The sequence below is a fragment of the Athene cunicularia genome, assembly GCF_003259725.1.
Source record: "Athene cunicularia isolate RWA chromosome 5 unlocalized genomic scaffold, athCun1 chr5_part2, whole genome shotgun sequence".
NCBI classification, from domain to species: domain Eukaryota; kingdom Metazoa; phylum Chordata; class Aves; order Strigiformes; family Strigidae; genus Athene; species Athene cunicularia.
Genome location: NW_020799102.1, coordinates 7379082 through 7398167, shown reverse-complemented (window position 1 = coordinate 7398167; position 19086 = coordinate 7379082). Strand labels below are relative to the sequence as shown.

Genomic DNA, 19086 nt, shown 5'->3' with positions numbered 1-19086 from the left:
CTGATCACGTCCACTGTTAAAACGCATGTCCTCTGATTATCTGAAACCTCCCAGTTTTAACATCCATTTATGTTTCCAATTATGATTGTTATTCCTTCCTCTGTTAGATTATAGCTTTTCTCTTCCCACTTTCTTTTAACTTCATTAGCTAGGTACTATATTCACCTCTTGACCTTCTGAGAAAATTTTTTATAAAAAATCATCATGCCTGACTATTAGAAATCTTTTTTCCAGTCTTTAAATCCAGCAGGTCTTTTCTGCCTTTCTAATTTAGAAGGGATCCAAATGCCTACTCTAGACAAAATAAGCATGATTGATCAAAAGATCTGGAGCTGTTCTAAAAATCTTAGTAGGGATGAACAAGTACACAGAACTTTATCTGGATCTTCATTCCCCAACAAATTAAACGACTATTTTTCATTTAATAATATTGCAAGGTTAAAACATTTAAGTTCTAACATTTAGAAACTCAGGTAACATTTGCATCCTAAGACAACAGAAAGAATGCTTGTTCCCATTATTTGAGCAAGGAAAAAAACAAACTATAAAATAATCAATTTACTTATATTCTCCAGACAGAAGAGCTATAAATATAATATAGCCCTTGTTTTATAAATATTTAATCAGCTTAGTAACAATTAGGATCATTTCAACCCACACAGGTTGTGCTACCTTTGATTAAAAACCTCAAGGAGGAAAAAAAAAAAAAAAAAAAGCTTGTTTTTCTTGTAATCCATTTTCTTTGCTTTTATACTTACAGCCATGGCAGGGGAAGCCACAGCATGATCATTCAAAATTAGGTTGTATGAAACAAATGGAGAGCACATGGCAAAAACACTATGTCCTCTTCCACATAAAATTAGCTCCTTACCACTGCACTGCTTCCACTGTAATCCTTAAATACCCTTGAGCAAAGAGCAGTATTGATTTGAGTCAAATTATCTGACCCAAAGGACCACGTAGAAAGGAGTGAGGAAGATGATACAGCCGAAACTTGAATGAATATGCCTTATCATCCGCTAATATGACCATTAGTGCAAAAAGCTGCTCAGTTCCATTTTACCGTCCTCTGTCTCCAATGCCCTGCTCATCCTCCCCCCTTATGCTCAGAAAGAGCAAATGCCTTCTCCCATCTTTTACAAGGAATATATTCAGAGAGCAGCAATGGAAGACCCCAAAATAAGTTGCACCCCCCGACTCCCTCAATACCGTCCTTTGTCTCGCTTTAACAATATGACTTTTTACATATAGAACTCAGAAAATACATCTATCCATACCTGAACTCACTGAAAAAGGCTACCCACCCTCACCCTCTCCATAAACACACTCCCTATACTCAAGGATTGTTGGGTTGCCTGACTGATGAGAAGCCCAAGGCTTAACAGATTGCCATTATGCAAGTCAGAACTTGCAGATAGTTCCCAGCTTCAACATGTTACACCTCTATTAAAAGTGAAAGCTGCAGTTTACCCTCTTTGGGGCTTCATATACTGCCTCATTTCTAATTCCAGATAAACAACTTCCAACAAAACTTGAAAGCCCATGCTCTCACCACGCAACAAAGGAAGGCAGATTGTCCTCCTGTACTGTACACATCTGCTTTTGTACCACAACTTCTGTTAGCAGATTGTTGCATAAGAAAAACAGACTGGCAATGAGAAACAGATCAGCATCTTGGCATTTGTTCTACTTGTGTAACCTTTCACAAACAGCCTTGCATTCCCATGAAGGCAACAAACATCTGCTCTGTGCAAATACAAGTATTGGATAATCCAAAAGCTGCAATATTGTTCAAAATTTGGCTGAATGGATACAGAGGGGCAAATCTAGATCGACATTCAGATACTCTGAAACTGCTAAGTGAAATTTTTCATTTCTAAAAATCCATTTATAGTAAACATGCAGTCAACAAATAAAGGTCATCAATCCCTCTCTTAACGGTGTTCTTTAGTAGTCTACAAACACAAAACGCCACTAAGGACTTCCGAAACCCTTTGAGAGCATCTTTTGGTGAGACAGCTAAGCCTCTCCTATCAGTTAGCTTCTTCAGAGAGGATTATTCCCATTCCTTCCTCCATGCCCAAACCAACTGAAAACAGTGCAAATTTTCATAGTGTCATTTTCTGCCAGTTTAACCTTGCGACGTAGCTCACTGTGGAGCAATTTCAGAGTCACTGGATATATGAGAAAGAGCAGAAACCCAGCTGGGGAGGGGAGGTTTGCCACTACAGGGGCTTAGCTGCACTGCCGAACAGCATGCTTATAGCTTCACACATGTGCTTGCAAAGAACAATGCCCAGTGTGCCGAACTACATCAGTTCCCATAAATGAGAGTGATAAGACTATAACACAAAGAAAAATTATACATAGCTCCTTGTTCCATTGTTCCATGCTGACAGGACATGGTGTCAAATACTGCTGTAGGGGGAAGTCAGAAGTGCTCCGGAACACAGGAAAACACTCGGAGAACAGAAGACTTGGACATGAGACTCAAGAGGAGTAGTCCAAGTGGAGCTGTTCAGTGCACACTCACAGGTCAGAAAACAGCTCTAGGAGCACAGTCATAAATTACCAGTAGACAATCCCCTCCCAGACTTGCAGTTTTCTGACTACCCTTTGAAGGATCTCAATAACAATAAAGAAAAACAGGCCTAAGCATTATGTCTGAATCTTGAAGTGTGCATGAAGTCTGAAGTGTTTTGGGCAAATAGGGAATTACCCTCGTAAGGACAAGATGAAGCATGCTTTTAAAGAAACACTTTGTTTATAAATATTTTTTTAATCTTCAGAGATGATCTATTTTGAAATTGCATTGCCGTATTACAATATGTACTTACAGGGGAAGAGACAAACTGCAATTATTTTTCAAGAACATGACAATGAAAATATTTAACTTGTATCACAACATAGTTTGTAATACAGGAACTGCCTCATCATTATCATACTTATTCACACCATAGAGCAGATTTATCATGATAAACTATCCTGCACTATCCACACAGGATAGTTTATCATGATCATGATAAACTATCCTGTGTGGAAATTCACACTTCTTATTTCCTATTGACAGTGTCATGGCAGTGAAGTTGAAAACTTATTAATCTATCTAGATTTTCACTACATGCAAAATATCAACAGCAAAATAACAACAAAATCAATTTATTTATCCAGTCCACTAAATTTCTCCAAAACTTTAAGAAACTCTCTCCCTCTCACCAAATGTCCTCCAGAACTACCACAGTCGGAGTGCATACTGATGGATAGAGCAAAAGCAGAGAACTTTCACACTACACAACTCCTTTCTGGACCATAACAGAGAAAAGGGAACTGGTAATTCCAAAACTGCCTTCTGAAAACCCCAAATCTTGCTTTTAGTTATTAAAACATTTTTAGGAGAGCTGTTACTTATTCACAGACCTCTCTAATACGCAGTGTCTAATACACAGCATACACTACTTTTTCTGTACCCGAGCACTGTGATTCCACAATTGATGATGTACTGCATCAACTGCAAAGTTTTCCCACAGAGAGCAAAACTATGGGATTTTTTTCATGAAAAGGAGAGCATAAAGAGACATGAACTTTAACTAGTTAGAAGCCACCTCTATGAAAGTAATTTTTTTTTTTTTTTTTTGGTAATCTGTACCAGCGGAGTTGACTTCAAAACACAGCAGTCCCAGTTTGTACTATTTTCAATCAGGATGCATAAATGTGAATAATGTTCAGAATTTAAGGTGGGAAAGGGCTGGAGCTATTCTTTTTCACATAATATGGGACAGAATTGGAATAGCAAACAAAATCTAAATTAATAGACTTGGTCTTGGAGAAACACAGCTGCCACACCTACACTGATATCCCTCTAAATCGAAAGAAAAATAATTCTGATCTTATCCTGTACATTTTTAGTTGTTACAAATTGATTAGCTGTTTTTGAAGTGATATGATTACTTTGTAAGTGGCATAAGCACACGTTTCCTCCTGCCACTGCATCCTCTGTTCCTTGCAAAACTCACTCTTCAAAGCTTAAGAGTTTGACAAAAGCTAATCCATGAAACTGAAAACAAAGGGTTTGGGAAGAAATCCTGCAAGGAAAGGGGGAAGGTACTGACAATTTTTCCATGTTTCACAAAGATTAGGTCAAAGTGACATAATAAAAAACACACGTCCGGCTCTTTTTATCACCTTTTGGCCAGTTTCTCTCTCATAACTTTGGAGGGCAGGTCCTGATGAGGCAGAGTGCAGCAGCACCGTGCTGTTGTGCAAAGGGTCGAACCAAGGAACTCGCTGTAGGCTTCAGCTATTTGCACCCTCACGTTTAGGCTGGCAGCTGATGCGGGTATGCAGTCACTGCCTGGCTTTTGTTTTCCAGAACAAGGAGAAAACACATTTTTCCCCTCCCTTGTCTGGGAAACAGGAAATAGATTCTTATAAAGACTCTCCCACATACAGACTGGGCAGGAAAAAGGTGGAGTTTGGCAACATTAAGATTTGTTCTTCAAATGCAGACCAGTAATTATTCTAGGTAAGCGACAGGATGGCTGCGCTTACTAATGTTTACTCACCCTGCTACTGCTGTTTTCAAATGTATTTATATTTCATGGAGACTTACCCATAAATGCAAAAAAAAAAGTTATTTTTACCTGAGTTTTCAGATGGTTAAGACCCTTACACAGACTTTATTTACCTTTACCTAAAGGCAACAAATGCAAAAAATACACCTTTTTAAACAATTGTACAAGTTAATTAGTTCTTAAGCTCCTTATAAAGTGGCTAGACATTTTTATCTGTGTTTTATAAATGAGACCATAGTGTTTCAAGTGCAGAATACAGCTCCCCAGAGCACATGAAAAGTTCTACACCTCCACTTCAGAAACTGTGATCTAGTAGCAATACTGTCCTTAGCTCAGGGGGGAAAAAAAAAATATCAATCATTAGGACCGAAAAGTATGTAGGCTTCCTAGGAATGTCAGTCACCTGATAACTGTAACTTGTATGTCTGGAAGGACAGCTCTTGTTGATTGTACATATTCCAGGAACATATATTAAAAACTAAACTAAAACAAACTAAAAACAAGGAAAGAAACAGCATGAACAGAAGGAAGGCTCTCCACTGAAAAAAAATGCCGAGATGCTGGTTTGAAACTACCTCTGTATGAGCTACCCGAAAAAAATCCTAAAATAAACCTGGCTGCATCACACACTACATTTGTTACGTTATTCACCTTCACAGAAAGCATCTAGCATCCAAACTGCTTAGGAGTTCTGAATTGGAGTCAACCTCTCTCAAAAAGCTATATTCCAACCACTAAGAAATCAAACTGTTTTAGTGAAAAGATGGAATGAACCTTAAAAAAAAAAAATAATTATTTCCGTTCCTGAATAGCTACCTTAATTTGTGCTTGACTATTCATTCTGACCTTTACTTTTAGAGCTGAAAAAAATGATTTTTTTTAAATAATCTTAAATGCATTGAGTCCTAAGCATATTACAAAGCAGTGTTTAACCCCATAAAAATACTTAAATATGTAGTCAATATAGTTTTCTCTTCAGTACTTTATGAGCCACTCATTACAAAAAGCCCCTAGCAAGCTCCGCAAAGTCAAATCACAATGAAAAAATTAAGTTCTCCTCACAAAACTGCCGTGTTAATGTATCAAGAATATACTTGTAATTAAAACCGACTGGGAAAGCACAGACTTGTCTTTGAAAAGAACAGGTTCAACACCTTTGAGTAATGCAGCTGCATGATTGTCACGAAATAAAGCTCCCAAGCCAATGAAACCTGACATCCACATAACGTCAGCGAGGTGCTGTCACAACCTAACATTCAGCATTAGGATTTTTCCTGCCAATGCACGATGCTGCTGTTCTCTCCCACATCGAATAAGTCAAAGAACTGGCATTTCTTTTAGCAGAGCAAGCAGCACTAAGTGAAGTGATGGCTTGTCCTACATCACTGTCAGGACACAGCTTTGGGAATGGAAGATTTAAAAAAAAAAAAAAATCATTAACAGGTTTTGCTTTGTTTTTCTTTCTCGGCTTTAGAGCAGACCATAATCAAAGAGTACCCTCCATACAGCTGTGAGGAAAGAAACCTCAATTTACATCATTATTGTAGGTATGGTTTGACAGTGGGTAAGAGAAGAAAACAAGCTCCCATTCTATTTTAATGGAAAGCTTGAATTCACTGAAAAAAAACTTTGTAAATGGCTACAGTTAATACTGTTGTTCATTATGCTTTCACAGTAATATCCCATTACAGAGCTCTAGTCGTGAGAGCCTCTTAGGGGGAAGAGGCAGAAACAAACTGTCCATTGCATATTAAGCTACTGAATCTGCAATTCACAGTAACTGGTGTAAAAGTTTACAGATCATTTACTGCCCCTAATTATTATTAATGAGCTATAAAATGGGATGTTAATAGTTCTGGTGCTTAACTGATAAATTATATGCCTACTTTTAGTGGGCACTTCTTACCCTGCATATATACTACCTTCATTGTAACCCCTGACCAGCTACATGCTCTACAAAACAGTTTACTTAGAGGGAGGGAGGTGGCACAGAAGTTGCCAAAAAAAAAAAAAAAGTTAAGCGTCTGAAGTGTTTTATTGTTCCCTGTTCTGGCCCCAGGCTGTTAACAGAACATCACCTCTGTAATACTCAAATCCTAATTTATCACCATCTGAGATTCTGTATAAGAGTAAGGATGACAGTTTTCTGGAATTTGTGCCACAATATTGTTTTATATCAAGAGGTGAGGCATTTCCAGTAAGTAAATATATGTACTGTGGGGGAAGAAAAGGAAAATGAGAGGGAGAGAAGAATACACACACACACACACACACACACACACGAGACCTGCAACAGCACATTCCAGAGTTATGAATTAAATTTTTGCTTCTGAAAGACACTAATAAAATATTTGTGAAGAGTTACTGTTATCTGCACATAGACAAGTTATGAGAACGAGCATATACTTCTACAGGTTATTCTTCAAGCATTTCCAAAGGGTCAAAATGAGCATCTTTCTATGTCACAGCCTGAGATTTTTATTTCTTAAACACTTTTTCACATAAAAGACTTTTTCCAACTAAAATATTATCAGGCATAAAGTACTACAGTTTCAGAATTGCATTACACAATTATCTTATGCTATACGCTCCACTGATCTGAATAACTGGCTGGTCAAGAGGTTACCCCCAAAACACATTTTATATTTAATGTAAATACTTCTTTTCTGTAAGTCATCTGCAGCATTCACCATGAAGGCCCAGTTCCAAATCCATATTTGGGAACAGCTCTATTAATATAACGACGACTCACAGTGTGAGTTCTTCAGAAATCCTCTATTTAGAAGCATTACATTTATAATACTTTCCCCATATAAGGCTTACAGTTTAAATCTTTACGCATACATTGTTAATGAATATTAAAATGCTTAAACTATTTTTAAATGCTCACACACAAAACAAAAAAAAACAACAGAGAAAACACATGTGAGATCATAATCTTGTGCTGTAGGACAAATGCTACCAGAACGGCCAGGCTGAATATAGAGGACAGCAGTTACAAAAATAATACCCACAACCTCTGTAAAAGAAATGCTATTCCCAAAGTTGAAGATTAACTCAAATGATTCAGCATTACAGCTCTAGAAGTGGTTTGGTATTTTGCACCATACTTCCATCTTCCACTATTTGGCAAATATACTGTCACCATGTGAGGTGGATAGCAGGAGAATTGCCCGGGATACATAAACAATGCCAAAATATGGCAGAATTGCTGCAAATGGTAAGTTATTGTCACCAGACAGTGAGACTACTGTCAACCCTACTCCTTACTTTCAAGACCCTCACGTTCACCGTCACTCTCCTCCTCCAGCCTTTGATGGCTCCGAACCCCTTCTCCACAGTCCCTCCAGCAGAGCCAACAGTAAGGCAAGAGGGGTCTTTCTCAGGTGGAGCACTGAGAAGAGCACAGCAACCCCAGCCTGCACTAATGACCCTCCCAAGGCATGGAGCATGCAGCAGAAATCGCGAGGACCCCCTTCTAACTCCACTGCTTGCTGCACGTGGGGAAAAGGCGCTCGACTGAAATCCTCTCCTGAGCATCCAGCTGTATCACCAGGCAGCGATGTGATGGCAAACATGGGGTGCACGGGAGCAGAGGGCAAGGCTTAGGAGAAAGTATGTTATATAGGAAGCTTCTACTGTTTGTGTGGATAGGAACATTTGCCACATTTTGCTTGTCCTCAAGAGGCTGTTTCCCCTCTATACACACCCAGCAGTCAGAACATCCTCAGATCTCAGACTACATCCAAATGCACTACTGAAATGTCATCCCTGCATACACTGCAGTAACCCTCCTCCTCCAAAAAACAGTAAGGGGCATTTTAATGACACAAAAGAAGCCACCTCACTTTGTAACTGAAGTGTACTGAATGAAAATCACTGTCAGCTTCGGAAAATGGAAGAGCAAACCTCTAACTAAATTACAAACAAGCAAAGGGCTACAGTTTACCAAAAAAGCAATAAGATCACCTCAAGTCAGGCAGAGTTCAGTCAGTGTTGGGATTACATCTTGGCTTACATTTTTTGACACCATAACACATTCTAAAGAAGACTCTCCAAAAATGGATTCCCGATCCAACAAAAACTGAAGTGGATAATCTACATTTTTGGCCTTAATCTTATAAATCTGTGCTGTGCTCTCCAAGGATAACAGTCTGTATTGCTACCCTTAGATTTTCCCTTTTTTCATGATAGAAACTGTGGTAATTTGGGAGGACTGTAAAGCAGTTCAAACAGCTGCTTCTCCTCAGATAAGATATTTGGGTGTTCATACTACTTCTGTCTGCCAGATGAGCTATTTCAACAGGCTTTCATGAGCTGTTTGTCACATCCTTTAATGCTATTTTTCCTGCAGTTGCCACAATACTTAATAAAAGAGCCTTCTGAAACAGACTTATTATGCTCTTTCCGATTTCTGCTTTTTTGGGCAAAACAAACACAAGTTACTACTTTTTCTCCTTGGCTTGCTTTGCGTCACTACAAGACGGAAGCACACTAGAAAAATAAATTCTTTTTCAATTTCAGTGCTTGGCTCAAAATCAAGAGTCATTAGTTTAAAGCAGTGGCTTGAAGCAGAGGAAACAGATCCTGGGGCCAACAATATTTTATCAGTCAGTTGAGCATCCATTAATCATTAAGATATTGCTAAGTATTTTGTCCCCATCCAACTTGAATTTGTTTCAAGACACTGGTTACTTCTGCCTTTGATTATATATAATCACCTTCATATACACATAGTCCTGGGATGAATACAGGAAAAAAAAACATCCCATGGAGAGCAGAACTAAAAGAGCACTTTCAGAAAGGCCCAGGGCAGCACTAAGCAGAAGGGAGATGTCAAACTGTGTGGATTCTCAGTTAAAACACTCAACATCACACGTTATAAACAAACTTTTCAAGAAGGCTGAGCAAGTGCTTCTCAGCATCACAGGCACTGAGATGCTAGCTGCAAACACGGCATCTTCAAAGCTTTCACCCCTGACAAATTTCTGAATGCACAATCTAGCTATGTTCTCTTGGCACTGAAAAATGACCCAGGAAAACATGCCACACAGCAGTTATTCAGCAGCGCAGTCAGGTAGGGAAATGATGAAAAGATAAAAATTATTTGATTAACATTTAAACATTTTACTTAGTGCTACATATTTGTTTCAGCAAATAACCTCTTGGACATGCTGTTCAGTTTCCACTACCATGAGTTTGGGTTGGCTGCTGTGTGGGAGTTGCAGAGACAACTGCTCAGTTTTAACAGTCACCTTCAGGCAGTTGTCAAAATCGCCATGCCAAGCAGAAAGGAGCAATGAGGCATCATGTGGCTCACTGACCAGGGCCATCAGAAATCCCAATTCAGGTGCAATTTTACCTAGTCGGCTGTTTATCAGTATATCTTATGATATGTGAAGCAAGGTCAGCAAGTTGCCAGCTGTCCAAAGGAGCTCTTCACTTCTACAATTGCACTACTTAACACTGCAGCGAAGCTTTCCTGTAGCAGGCATGGCCGTTGTGAAGGCAAACTGGCAGGGGCACAGCACTCTCTGCACCACTACAAAGGTTCTGGGAATGCGTAGGCCCATACATGACGATTCTGAAAGGCACAGGAAGCTTAGATCCCACCAAAGTTCAAGCTGCGTATTTGTTTGGAGGTGCACTGAGGTTGCATCTTGTGAAATGTTAGCTTGGATTTACACCCTTCCTTAAACTTAAGTCATTAGGATAAAAAGAGGAAATAGATGCATAAAAACCAGCATTTGTTATCTGATGCCTTACTGGTGTGCAAAGACCTGTACTATCGGTAATACCAAATGCTAAAGGGACAAGAGAAGACCAAAAAAAATAGCATTTTCGAAGAGAAAAAATGATGCTGAAACAATTACCGTGCCAGTGCATTTTTCACTGTCAATAAACACAACACCAAGCAAATAAAGGGATATCTCAAGTTAAGATGACCTTCAAAAGAGATCATTTGTAAAAAGAAACTTTGCAATGCAAAGAAATATAATCAGCACACTTCAGGTTAGCACAGAACAGCAAAGATGACTTAACACTGTCAAAAGAGATGCTGGCAGGTAAGATTTCGACCTCAGTCTCAGCAAGATAAGGTAGGTCTCCTAATGCAGTGTCCTCTGACGAATCTCAGCACCAGATCCCTCTGCACAAACGTGTAATCGTTACCTGCTTCACAAAGCAAGAGCAAACACGCCCATGCCCAGTAAGACCTGCTCAAAGAATACCTGTAAATCACTGTTCTTAAGTGAAACTCTGGATTTTATTGTGTTTCCAGTTCCTGTGTGTACAGTTCTTACACTAGCATCAACTGAGGTACAATGGAACAGGAGAAAGGCTAGGCAGGGAAAGCTTTTTGTTATTAGATTTGAAAACATTTTTAAGTATCTTAGCTCCCCTTGCAGTTTTTCTCCCCCTTTATAAGTTTACAAGTGCAGAGCCTGACCAAATCATACTCAAATTATTGTGATGACTCTTGCTACAGTTCTTTGTTTACAAGGAAAATTAAAAGAATCAAAATTTTCCTGAAAACTGCAAAGAGCCAGTTTTGGGGATCACCTTATTATGTCAAATACAGAACTACTAAAAGGAAAACTGAGCTTCTTTATGCAAAAGATGTAAGGGTCTTCACATAACCCCTGTATCCTAGAGATTGGGCTTCTCCAATCACCCTTTTGGGTTTCGTCATCCAAGATACCAGCATCACCTGAAACATCTAGAGCTTGATAAAACAATCTGCAAGAACTTAATGAGTTATAGTTTGTTTACTTTTTAAGAACAGCTGGGTACAATATGTAAGAAGCTGCACTTTCATTTTAAAATTTGAGTGTTTAAACAGAATTCTTGTTCTCCCTCACAAATGCCAAGTGACATCCCTTTATGTGAACTTACTGCAAATTCAGTAGTTCCAGTTTACAAAGTAAGAATCAATACAGTAGAATGTGCAAAGTGACCTTTGATGTAAAGATGTTCCTCCTACTGCTCGATGCACAGTCTCTAAGTTTTAACATTAAACATTCAGCATAACATCAGTTTGTCCCATTCAGAGTATAATCAAAATTTATTGCCATAGTCTGCAGTTACATCTCTGAACATGCTGATTATTTTGCAGTACTCGTGTTTGGCTGTATAAACCACCTGCTTTTTTTGCCTTTAAGAGGCGCTCACAGTTTTCATGCATTACACTGTTACGAGTATGCCATATGCAGGTACCTGCTGCAGAAGCAGTGTATTTTTATTTGCCCTAGAACATTCCACCCCAGTGAGCTCCCCTTTCCTCAAGTGACCTGTGCAACAGGGTGCTGCTCCACCTGACAAGTGGAACATGCTGTCCCAAACAAAACCCCCTAAAGATCAAAATGAGCCCTCCTGCTGACATGCCAAAAGTTTAGGCTAAACAGGAAAACATACTTGAAGCTCTTTTTCCATTACCTTGCATTATTAAACCATCTAGGCGAGAGATAAACATAAAAGGAATTTATTTAATTAGATAAATTCACTCCTCAGCATCTGTTGTTTAGTAGAGCAAAGCGCATCAGCATGTTAGAATCAGATAATACTGGATTCTCCCACAAACTCAGTTGAAGCTTCTTTTTCATGCAAGCATTTGGGTGCCACTGGTTTTACTCACTGTAATACAACACTTCCAGTTAAATGCTTGCTGCAAAATGTAATGCCAGGTATGCAATGGACCACAAGTGAAATTCCTTAAAATGATTATGCAGCATCTTACAAGTTAGAACAAGGCAGAACAGATGTACAGGGTAATCTTGCACAACCTATTTCCCTGAACTTCTATACCATGCATTCATTTTTAATAAACCTTAAATCAATTAAAGATCCTGCTTCTGTGACTAAAACATAACAAACTCCTTTAACACAAGCAATTCCCATTACATTTTGCATTTCTGCACCATTTCTTAAATGCCTCTCCAAATTAAAACTAAAAAATTAAACTCTCAGAGGGTGAAAAACCTCTAGAAAAAACCAAGTTGGTGCTAATATATTCTTAACCTCTATCTACTACAAACTCAATCCCATTGAGTGACAAACTCATTTTACATCTTAAAAACAAATACTGTATTAATTTTCAATTTTGTTTGATTTTGCGTGCAGTCAGCTAATGGAATTCTTATTACAGTTATTAAAAAAAGCCAGAAATATGCTAGCATCCATCTACTTTGTGGTTAAAAAAAACTAATCCAAATCAAACTTAAACATTTTAAAAAATCAAATTTAAACATATGTTGGCAAAGCAAAGGACTAAGCTAAGTGGCACTGTGCAAGCCAGTGCAGGCAAAACCAGTGCAGACCAGCTAAACAACACTGCCAAAGTATTTCCTATCTGATCTGCTTGCAGCGCTGTTTGCCTCTCTTGTGCAGGGATTGCCAACAAGTGCACAATGGACCAGGAGTTTCAAGCAGCTAGGCAGTTTTGGGCTAGTCTGCACACTGGCACTCTGAACTATATCTGGGCTTTTCAGGAATGCAGCACTAAGCCAAATATGCCGTGAACGCTTACTCATTACAGAAGGTTAAAAGCAGCAAAGTAAAATGACATTCCAAGACTTAACACCTTTCTTCATTTGTGAAGTCACCTGCCAGGTACTAACTAATAAACAGTTAACACAGGGCCACAGAAGAAAGAGTCCTCTCCAGCTCAGGTAAGCTGTGCTGTCAAATAAAAATGACATCATATGAAGACATACAAGAATCTGCTTTAGTAAAATCAAATGCAATTATAAAAGAAATACTTTCACATTATTTTTCTCTATTTTCAATTATTACAAAAATATTCCTTAGAAAAGAAATACCTAGTTTGTTATCTTCTTTCCAGTAACCGGTATATTCTGTTACTGAGGGACTTTAATAGCAGAGAAGAAAAATCAGTATTTTTAAAACCACAAAACTAGTTAAGTAACTCAGTAGTTTTATGACTTGAAACCACTTAAACTGACTTTTTAGACCGACTGAACTTAAAGACATTTATATTCCCTACCACAGAGCATCATATTTAATAAGTTTCACTCTTGTTCGTACCAAAAGCATGATGGGGTATGTTCTGGCAAACACAAAATAATTACTACAGTCAGCTCTTTGGGAATTACACAGTTCCTACTGCTTTAGTGGATTTACTGAGCAGAACCACCTCATTTTAACATACAGACAACTCTAACCTGCCACCACCAAATGCACACACTTTAAAAGCAAATCTAACAAAATGCAGAAGGCAGCAAGCTAAATAAGTTGCGTATTTCACATGCTGTGATCCTCTGCCTGCTCTTTTCAAGACAGAAGACTCAGTCGTTACTTCACGTACCCTGACAGTAGAAAGAAAAAGAAAGGCTTCCATTTTCACGTGGTTTTAATGATGATGATTCAAAAAGAGGATGCAGGCTTGTTCTTACCCATTCAGCGTGTATGAACCATTCCTCTTGAGTCTCATACTTGCAGATAAGAATCTTAGGAAAAAATCCAGAATGAGGTGGTTTGTCCTCTGCTAGACCAGAATACAGGCACCTGTTTGGTGGTTGCGCTTTTTGTTCACCAGGGGATCTCTTTCCTGTTTCTGAGTCATCAGTGAGGAACAATGCAAAACCGCCACCAGAGCCACTTAGCAGGAAGCCAGAGGAAACTGCTTGCAGCCAAACAAGAGTCTGGAGGTGTAAAATCTCCCCAACACACCTCTGACAAAATCTTGGAGCCCACCAAGGAAAAAGTAGTAAAAATTCATGGGGAAGGGGTTTTTATAAATACCTTAACAACTCCCCGCACGTGCAAGAATAAATCTTGTAGAAGGCTGTATTTTATTGGCGAGCTGCTCTTCCAATTAGTCTGAAAGCAGCTTCAGATCTATTCCCTCCTTCTCACAAGCCTTGCTGGGACTACCACTCAAGTATTCAGCACTACCCTCAGAGCACAAGGCAACTAAACAATAAATCCTAAATAACAAATATTCAGACTCTTTCACGGTTTTTTCTCCCTCTAATATCAAGTTGGGAATTACACCTGTGGAAAGGGACACTCAATTAGTAGTTAAAAGGTTTATTTTCTTTGTAGAAAGTTAAAAACAGTCAGATCTAAAGTCACACTTGAATGCTGCAGAGAAAAATATCCTTTAGTCCAGTCCTGGGCAGGCTGCCCTGCATAAATCACAGGATTGCACTGTCTCTGATGAGGCTGTTTTCCTTCCCTTTCTGTTCACCCTATAATTCCCTGATAGCTGTGAACTGAACAGCTGCACAGCTTAATGGCTGGACCAAAGGGGTGAACCCATCCTACAAAGCAAAAATTATTACAGATAATCGTTGATCATTTACTGTCTGTAAGCAAATTGGCACTGATCCAGGTAATAAATCACACAAAAAACATTTCTGACAACAAATGTTGGAATGACTGTCACTTGTGGCCTAGGTGAAACTACGATATTGGAAAAACTGCATGCTAGCCAAATATAAACATTAAATGTTCATCACCTGAACAGAGGGAAGGAACGGGTAGTGTCCCACAGAACTTTGACCCGAGTACATTATTCTGTATTGTAATGGCCCAAATATCTAAAGACAGTATATTTGTCAAGATGAATTTTCTTTAATCTTGATCCCGGTTTTGCATTTTTCTTTCAGATTTGTCATCTGAAAAATAAACAGTTCTAGAAAAACAGCCTAAAAAATTAGAACTGCTTAATTTCTTTCTAGGAGCCTGAGATTACAGGTATACTTGTTTACATCTAACTGCATATACTTGAATGCTTAGACAGAAAATGTTGAGAGAAAAAAAGGTTACAGTGAATTACAGGCTGAAGAAATCAACATCATACTGTTGATAAAAGTCAATGAACAAATATGTTGCATCTGCAAGATAGAAACCAATTCTCAGCATCTGTCAGGCCTCACCTGGAATACCATGCCCAACCCTTGGTACCCTAGTTGCAGGACAGGTGTAGAATTAGCTGGAGCCCAGAGAGCACCAAGAAGAATATTATCTACCTCACGTATGAGAAAACTGAAGGAAGAAAACAAGATAATACTTTCCAAGAACGTAGAACAGTGCTTTAAAGAGAAGGGAAACAAAATGTTCTTCCTGCTCTATCCATTACAAAGGGACTTGAATTAAGCAAGACCCAAACCAGGTTAGTATTAGATTTTTTTGTCCAAGAGTTTTTTTGTTTAAATACAGGAACAGCTTCCTGAGTCTCCAACACTGCAGGCTTCTGAGATGATCTTGCTCCAGAGTTGGAGACTGACAAGGGGACCTCTTTAAGTGTCTCTCATCCCTAGCTTTCTATGATTTGCTCCTATTACTAGCTGGAAGAAAGAAAGAAAATTGTGCTGTGTAACTACATGAGGCAAACTAGCTCAAGTCAAACCAGACTACAGCATGCTTTAGGGTTTTTTTTTTTCTTCTCAAAATAAGTTACACTGGCCAAGACTGCAAATAGGTCCAATACACTACCATCACAGTGGTAGCAGCCCTCTGCTTTCATCATATACATCATGGGAAAGAATTATACTTAATGTTTTTCTCAACCATCAACTTTGCAAAGATCCTACCTACATGCTGGCTGGCTCCAAAGCCTGATTCTTCCAGCGGCTATGGTCGGGCCCCGCTGTCCCTCAGGAATGAGTGAAGATTCACTAGGCCACAGAAGAGCTAGAAGTTAGGTCCCTGCAGGCAGCTACCTCCCAGCGCTGGATAAAGCAGACACACATTCTTGGAAGCTTATCAAAGAAAACCAGAATGATTTATTTGGTTAATAATTTAGAGAAGAAAAAATAGTTAAAGCTAATAAATCAAGAATTTTACATAAAGATCATCTCTAAACACTCTGCATGCTCAGAATCAAGTGAAAACTTGAACTCAATTTTCTTCTTATAAGCCAAGATTTCTGAAGAGGTGGTCTTAAACAGGCTCAGAGCAAATCTGGTATGTCTTCAGTTTTAACTGAAATAAATCACGCCCCACTGAAAAGATGCATCTGACAGTATAATTAAAGCATATACAACACTGGGGTTTTTGGGGGGTATCCACTAATTTGCATTGGAAGAGCACCAGCAATATGGAACACAGTAGCTATCAGAAAGTGGTGTCTGATGACTATTACCTAGTAGCAACTGACTACTATTGTAAACTGGAGAATCACAATTTTTGTAATTTTTTTAAAAAGCAGACCTTCCCACAGCTTTTTTAAGCTCCTTTCTGGATGCAAAATGTAAGTGATGTACCCACGGATTTTCTGAGCATTTCTTTTACTGGCTACCTAATTTCTTAAAAATAAAATTTCAGCATTCTGTTGCTGCAAGCAGCTGTTGTTTTTTTCCAAACTCTACTTCTGCTTAAAGACATCAATTCTTTTTTCTTTTTCACTCCCCCATGCTCTTTCAGGGATTACAGCAGCACAAGGGTATGTGTTCTTTAACATCTCCATCTGAAAACTATTATAGGAAACCAGCAACTAAATATAAACTGTCCAATCGGAGACAGAGCCAGCAGCCACATTGATGCTGGGATCCAAAAATGCTGTCATGGACAAAAGAACTTACCACAGAAACACTGCTAAAACCTACTTGACAACACAACTGCTTCAGAAACAATGAATTCCCGCTTCACAGAGGTCTTCTGAAGAAATGTGTTTGGTTAACAAAGATAAAAAACACCTTATTTTTAGTCAACATGAAAATAAAGACTATAAACTTGCTGAAGTAGACAACTCTATGGTGAGGCAATATGCTGTACACATTACCTCCTGCAGGATTTTCAATTAGCTGCACCTAAAGAAATCCTTTTCTCCTCTCTCTCCCTACACGTACGCATTCCAGAGAGCACAGACAAGCTGAATCATCATTACTGTGGTGAAAACACATGGGAGGAGGGAAAATATCTTTATGTCTCCTTAAGATCCCTTCTGACAAATAAAGCATTCTTACAGACCACTTCTTTTATTCCCTTCCCCAAACAAAATCCATAAACTTTAGCATGGATTATTTGTTCCCAGGCTAAACATTCATCCAATTACTGTACTGCTTCTGAGGGGAATTTCAACAGGACTATTTGGCCCAGTTATTCTGGACATTAGCTCAAAATACAGTTCTTCAGATAACAGAAATTAGTATGGATGATTTATAATTTTCAACAGTCTCCCAGCCACTCTGTGCTTTGAAAACAGCATTAAAAGATCTCTGTTTCAATTGTGATTTAAAAAGAAAAAAAAAAATTCTCCATTTAATAAGGAAATATACATGTTAAGTAAAAAGCTGGGTACAGAAGAGCATAGCTAGTCCTCTACTACTTGGAAAGACTTACAGTACACTCAGAGCTTAATTATTCATCCAGGGAGAGTTTTGCATATGAATGAAACATCTTTCTACATCTAAAAAGAAACACTCACTAGCAACCTCAGTTCTCCACATCTGGTCAGGAAAGAGAGGAGCCAGTGTGCCCATATGTACCCTATTTTCCAGAGCCATGGCTTTTTCACAAGTGTAAAATGTTACTTCCACAGCATTTAGTGTTATTTTATACATGCATCCTTGACCTATTCCCGAAAATGTTTTTGTTATCTGAATTTGTCCCAATATTGAAGTGCATAATTTACTCCCTTTTTTCTACAAAATAGGCACTAACCTAATGATTAACCTTGTTTTCTACTGTCTTGCACCATAACTTGCACTTAAGGGCTGGCCAAGTTAATTCCCAAGGAACCAATGAAACACTGAATTGTTACAAGAAACAAATTTGAGTCTGCTTTTCTAGTCTGCTTATATATTTTATATCACTTTATATTAGTTCATGTATCACAACAGGGCACAAAACAGTGGGTCAGTCAGGTTCATTTTACTTAACTACCTAACTCACTCCAGTTTAGTTTAAATACCAATCTTAAAAAAAAAAAGGAGCTTACAGGTCAATATCAATTGTTGCTGGATAAGGAATAAAAAAGAGGAGAACAGGAAGACTGACTCAGACATAGCTGGGAATAAATGTTTTCCCCAAATTCTTCTAATTCATTCTGCACATAAAGATAGTGCTACCTCAGCTTCAGAGCTGAAGATATTTCTTTGCCAAAGCTGTAAAGAAATCCCATTTCAGTGGGGGTTTTGGCTTAGTACGGAAAAGAAGAAAAAACCCTGTGTGGAGATACTACAATGGTCAATATGGAAGTGAAAGCTGTTATCACATTCCCTGTGCAAAAACAGAAAGCCATAACACATAGGGGTTTTAATCTGGTTTTTAAGTGAAGATTTTTTTTTTAAATGAATACAACAGCCAGTCCTGATTTAAGGCAAAAATGACAGCAGCACTGAAAGGGTTATTACAAGCACTTCATAATAAGCAAAACAGGACAGTGTTGGAGAAAGTTACAGAACTGAAATAACAGAAAAGCAATCCGCCTGGAAACGGAAAAGGGTGGGTGAGCAGTCTCTACTGGACAAGGGCAAAAGCCAGGGTTATAAATTTAGAAAAAAAATACACACCCACACAAAACTTCTCCAGTAAGAAGATTGGGGGGGGG

The 19086-nt window shown here is 38.5% G+C and overlaps 1 protein-coding gene across 3 annotated transcripts in view; it reads right to left on the bottom strand.

Moving 5' to 3' along the window:
- MOB2 (MOB kinase activator 2) overlaps window positions 1–19086 on the bottom strand; it is an 88814-nt gene that overhangs the window by 43841 nt on the left and 25887 nt on the right. Inside the window, exon 1 of one of the 3 annotated variants that reach the window (XM_026850482.1) lies at window positions 13982–14051. The exons of the other annotated variants lie outside the window; for them this stretch is intronic. Coding sequence (XP_026706283.1) covers window positions 13982–14019 — 38 coding nt within the window. The 5' untranslated portion in view covers window positions 14020–14051. Of the gene's footprint in view, window positions 1–13981; window positions 14052–19086 lie in introns of those variants that run through there. 3 annotated transcript variants of the gene reach the window in all.